Here is a 4,778-nt window from a genome sequence, read left to right on the forward strand (position 1 = left end):
TGAAGATTTCGCCTGCCGACTTATGAAGAACAGTCGGAACTGGGAAGAAGGATGGCTCTCCAATCCCAGCCTTTCCCAAGCGGGTTTGGACGGCGAGAACTGTGAGCTCTTTTTCCTTCATCTTTTTCTTTTACTCTCTCTTTTTCCTTTGTCTGTATTTGATTTTCGTTGTTATCTCTTTCTTAGATGAAGAGGTCTGGGAAATATCTTATTCTGCTATCACCAAAGGAATGATTTTGGACTTCCCTGGGAGTAAGGGCCCTTCGGCACCTTCCGGCAACCAGAGGGTGTTGGAGAGGACTGCGCCTCCCAAGCGAATTCCAAAGAGCAAGAAGAGTAACAAGAAGAACTCATTACCGTCCAGGTCGCGAAGGGCGGTGGAGGAAGACCCCGGGACCTTCCAAGAGGCTTCCAAGGGGAGCATTGCTGGGGGTTCGGGGGACCCATCTTCCCGTTCGGGGGACCCATCTTCCCCGCTTCTCCTTTCTCAAACCAGAGACTCTCCGACCGCGCGGCGAGAAGCCTCCACCATGCCTGGGCGCTTGCCGATCTCTCCCGAAGACGATTCGGCGACCATCGCTCAGGTGCTTGCTGTAGCTCGCGCAGAGGCCCAGAAAAGGCAAACCATGGAAGGTACGGAGTCCAGTGCTACGCCTCCCAGCATCCCTATCAGTTCGATTTTTAAACGAATTTTAACGCCATTGGCACCAGCGGGGCGTTCGGAGCTGACGGGAGAGGCTTCGGTGTTGTCGGCGAAGGAGATTTTAGCGCGCCGAACGAAGCGTCGCAGGATGGAAGCCGCCTCCCCAGCTGCTGCTCCCTCCGAGCCTTCGGCTCCTGAAGCCACCAATGCTCCTTCAACAGCTTTAGTCTTACCGGAGACTCTACGAACTCCGAACGAAATCGACTATTGTGCTGAAATTCTAAGGGTGCGACCGTACTCCTTCTTCTTTTGACTTTTCGCTTTTTCTATGCGAGTAGGTCTTAATCTATACTCTGTTTTTACTTCCTCAGAACCTTACGGAGTTCCAAGGTCTGGTCTCTCGACGAGAGTCCGAACTTCAAACTCGGATCATCTCCCTGGAGTCTGAAGTGGAAAGGCTTCGAGGGTTGGAATCTCTTTCTTCCCAATTGTCGGGTCTCGAGCACCGTGTTCATATTTTAACCAAGTCTGTGGAGCTGGCGCAAGAAGATGCCCGACTTGCCAACGAAGCCGAAGCTCAAGCTCGGGAGGATTTGGAGTTGGTCCAGAAGAACATGCTTGAGGCTAATCAGGCCAATTCCCGACTTGGGGAGGAGCTGGATTCCACTAAGGTTGTTAATCGCCAGCTTCAGGAGGATATAAAAAGACTCACTCTAGAGCTGAAGGAGGCCAAGAAGGGACAGGTCGAAGCGTTGGAGTCTTATTCCCGGTGCAAAGAAGACCTTCGTACCACTCATGCCCAACTTCAATCTGCCCTCAAGGACGCCCAAGTGGCTTTTCAGAATGGTCGAGAGGATTTCCGAAGCTCTGAAGCTTATGCCGCGGAATTAGAAGGAGTACTTCGGGGTGGGTTTGAGCATATGAGAAAACTCATCAAAGAGCGCTTCCCGAACTTGGATGTAGACTCCATCCCCTTCGATGTTGTCGCCGCCTTGTCTTCTTTAGAGTAGTCATTTTTTGTATTAAAACCTGTTGTCGTAATAATAAAAGTGTTTAGATTTTTCACACAATTTTCTTTTGAAAAACAAGAAAAAGAAGGCCGCTTGGGATCAGGCTTGATTCTTCCCCCTTTTTTTTTTTTTACCCTTCCTGCTCATCGCAAGACTTGGTCTTCGTCGCTTGCTCAAAAGGGTTCGGCTCCGGCCCCCCAAGGATCGCGCCTGATCCTCGTAATCTTAAGCCTTTCGAGGATTCGGGACCCTCCAAGGATCACATCTGATCTTTTGCTTTTGCCGGAGGTTCGGGCCTCCCAGGATCATATTTGATCCTTTGTTTTTGTCGGGATCATATTTGATCCTTTGTTTTTGTCGGGATCATATTTGATCCTTTGTTTTTGTCGGGGGTTCGGGCCCCCCGAGGATCATATCTGATCCTTTGTTTTTGTCGGGGGTTCGGGCCCCCCGAGGATCATATCTGATCCTTTGCTTTCGTCGGGGGTTCGGGCCCCCCGAGGATCATATCTGATCCTTTGCTTTCGTCGGGGATTCGGACCCCCCGAGGGTCATATTTGACCCTTCGTTATAGTTGAGGGGTCTAGCCTCATTGAAGGTATGTCAATTCTTTCCCTTTGCGCTGATGTGCCTTCCCAGATCTTTGGAAATGATGAGTTTTTACGCATAGGAGAAAAAATGAATTTATTCCTGGATAGCATACGCGAAGCAATAAAGAGAAAAGATGCCAAGACATATAATGTAAAATTATTACTAACAGATCATATGAAGATAATAAAGAGCTATCACTGATAGAACTTCCTCAAGTTCTGCACGTTCCATGCGTTTTTCACCGTCGTACCCTCGAGGGTCTGTAGTTTGTATGCCCCCGGGCTGAGGACTTCTGTTACTTTGTAAGGACCTTCCCAATTTGGTGTTAACTTATCTGTTTCTCGGGTTCCCTAAACGTCTGCTCGCCTTAATACCAAATCTCCTGGTAGAAAGTTTCGTGTTCTTACTCGTCGATTGTAGTATCTCTCTATGCGCTGATTATAAGCAGCTTGTCGAATCCTCGCCTGATCACGAAATTCATCAAGGAAGTCTAGGTTGTCCCTCAAACTCTGCTCATTGGATTCAGGGTCGAACAGCTCTACTCATAGCGTAGGCACTCCAATTTCAACTGGGATTAATGCTTCCGAGCCGTAGCATAGACTGAAAGGAGTCTCTCCCGTGGAGACCTTCGCCGTAGTTCGGTAAGACCACAGAATGCTCGACAGTTCTTCTACCCAGCTACCCTTCGCCTTATCTACTCTTGTTTTTAAACCGCGCAACAGAGTTCTGTTAGCGAGTTCGATTTGGCCATTAGCTTGGGGGTGAGCTACCGAGGTGAATTGTTGCTTGATTCCCAACTCCTGGCACCATTCCCGAACGGACCGGTCAGAAAATTGAGTGCCGTTGTCTGAGATCAGCACCCGAGGAACTCCGAAGCGACAGACTACATGCTTCCATAGAAATTGTTTCACCCGCCGAGAAGTAATAGAGGCCACTGCTTCAGCTTCAACCCACTTTGTGAAGTAATCGATAGCAGCCATGATATACTTGACCTGTCCAGCTGCTGGGGGAAAAGGCCCCAGGATGTCTATACCCTATTGAGCGAAGGGGCATGGTGTGGCGAGATGAGTTAGCGCGACTGCCGGCACATGGACCAAGTTAGACGTTTTCTGGCACCGATCGCAAGTTCTAACCAGCTGCTCGGAATCTCGCACCATCGTTGGCCAATAATACCCCTGCCGCAGGGCCTTTTGACTAAGCGCCCAAGCCCCGATGTGGTTTCCACATATTCCTTCATGAATCTCCCGTAGGATGTAGTCTGCTTCGCGAGGTCGGATACACTTGAGCAGTGGTTGTGAAAAAGACCTTCTGTATAGTTCCCCCCCGACTAACACGAAATTTCGGGCTTTTCGTTTGACCTCCCGTGCCTCCGAGTCGTCTTCGGGGAGCTTTTCCTCTCTCAAATATGACAACAGGGGGTCCATCCAGCTAGGCTCGTTATCGATACAAAATTGGTCTGCGGCTTCTTCGATACTCTTTTGCGGAAGAGATTCGATCCGAATTTCTTGAGAGCTTGTAGGGAAAGAGGAAGAGGCGATTCGGGACAGCAAGTCCGCCTCTGTATTCATGGCTCGAGGGACGTATTCCACCTTTACGTGTTGGAAACGCGCCATCAGCTCTTTGGCTAGGGTCAAGTATTGCGCCATGTGATTTTCTCGGGCTTCATATTCTCCATTCACCTGCTGCACCACTAAGTTAGAATCTAAACTCACCTCGACGTTTTGAGCTCCCAACTGTTCAGCCAACCTAAGCCCAGCCAATAAGGCCTCATATTCTGCTTCGTTGTTAGATGCTCGGAATTCAAAATGTAGCGCGTAAGGCCATATTTGCCCTTCGGGACTCTTTATCATTAATCCTGCCCCTCTGCCGCCCGAGGTTGAGCTTCCGTCTACCACCACTAACCATGGTTTCTGGTTTGCTTCGGGACCTTCGGGAGCTCCTATCCCTTCGGCGATGAAGTCTGCTAGCGACTGCGCCTTAATGGCCGGTCGCGGCCTATACTCAATGTCGAAGGCGGTGAGCTCTACTGCCCACTTCAACATCCGGCCTGAAAGCTCTGGCTTGCTAAGAACCTGCTTCAAGGGTTGGTTAGTAAGCACTATAATCGTATGAGCTTGAAAGTAGGGTCGGAGTTTCCTCGCCGATGTTATTAAGGCGAACGCCAGTTTTTCCATAGGAAGATACCGAACCTCGGCTCCCGATAATCGTTTACTCGCATAATAAACGGGCCTCTGGATCTTATTTTCTTCTCGAATCAATACCGAGCTTACGGCCTCATTGGCCACCGCCAGATATATGTATAATGGTTCTCCGGGCTTCGGTTTGGTAAGAACCGGAGGCGTGGCTAGGTGCTCCTTAAGCTTTTCGAAAGCTCGCTGGCATTCAGAATTCCATTCGAAGTTATTTGCTTTCGATAAGACCTTGTAGAAAGGAAGGCCTTTTTCTGCCAAACGAGAAAGGAATCTGCCAAGGGCTGTCATCCTACCCGTAAGGCTCTGTACCTCTTTCACATTCCTCGGGGCCGGCATATCCAT

The 4,778-nt window shown here is 49.7% G+C and overlaps 1 protein-coding gene across 1 annotated transcript; it reads right to left on the reverse strand.

Annotated features, from left to right (window-relative positions):
• Positions 1-3,278: 3,278 nt before the first annotated feature.
• On the reverse strand, positions 3,279-4,778 carry LOC127793138 (uncharacterized). The gene has a single exon (XM_052323918.1). It carries the CDS (start codon positions 4,776-4,778, stop codon positions 3,279-3,281), a length of 1,500 nt encoding a protein of 499 aa, XP_052179878.1.

This window comes from Diospyros lotus, unplaced genomic scaffold, assembly GCF_014633365.1.
Source record: "Diospyros lotus cultivar Yz01 unplaced genomic scaffold, ASM1463336v1 superscaf1, whole genome shotgun sequence".
In the NCBI taxonomy this organism is placed as follows: Eukaryota; Viridiplantae; Streptophyta; class Magnoliopsida; order Ericales; family Ebenaceae; genus Diospyros; species Diospyros lotus.

Excerpts from the sequence above, each read along its gene's own strand:
- LOC127793138 (XM_052323918.1), bottom strand. The coding sequence starts at position 4,778 with ATGGATATGCCGGCCCCGAGGAATGTGAAAGAGGTACAGAGCCTTACG.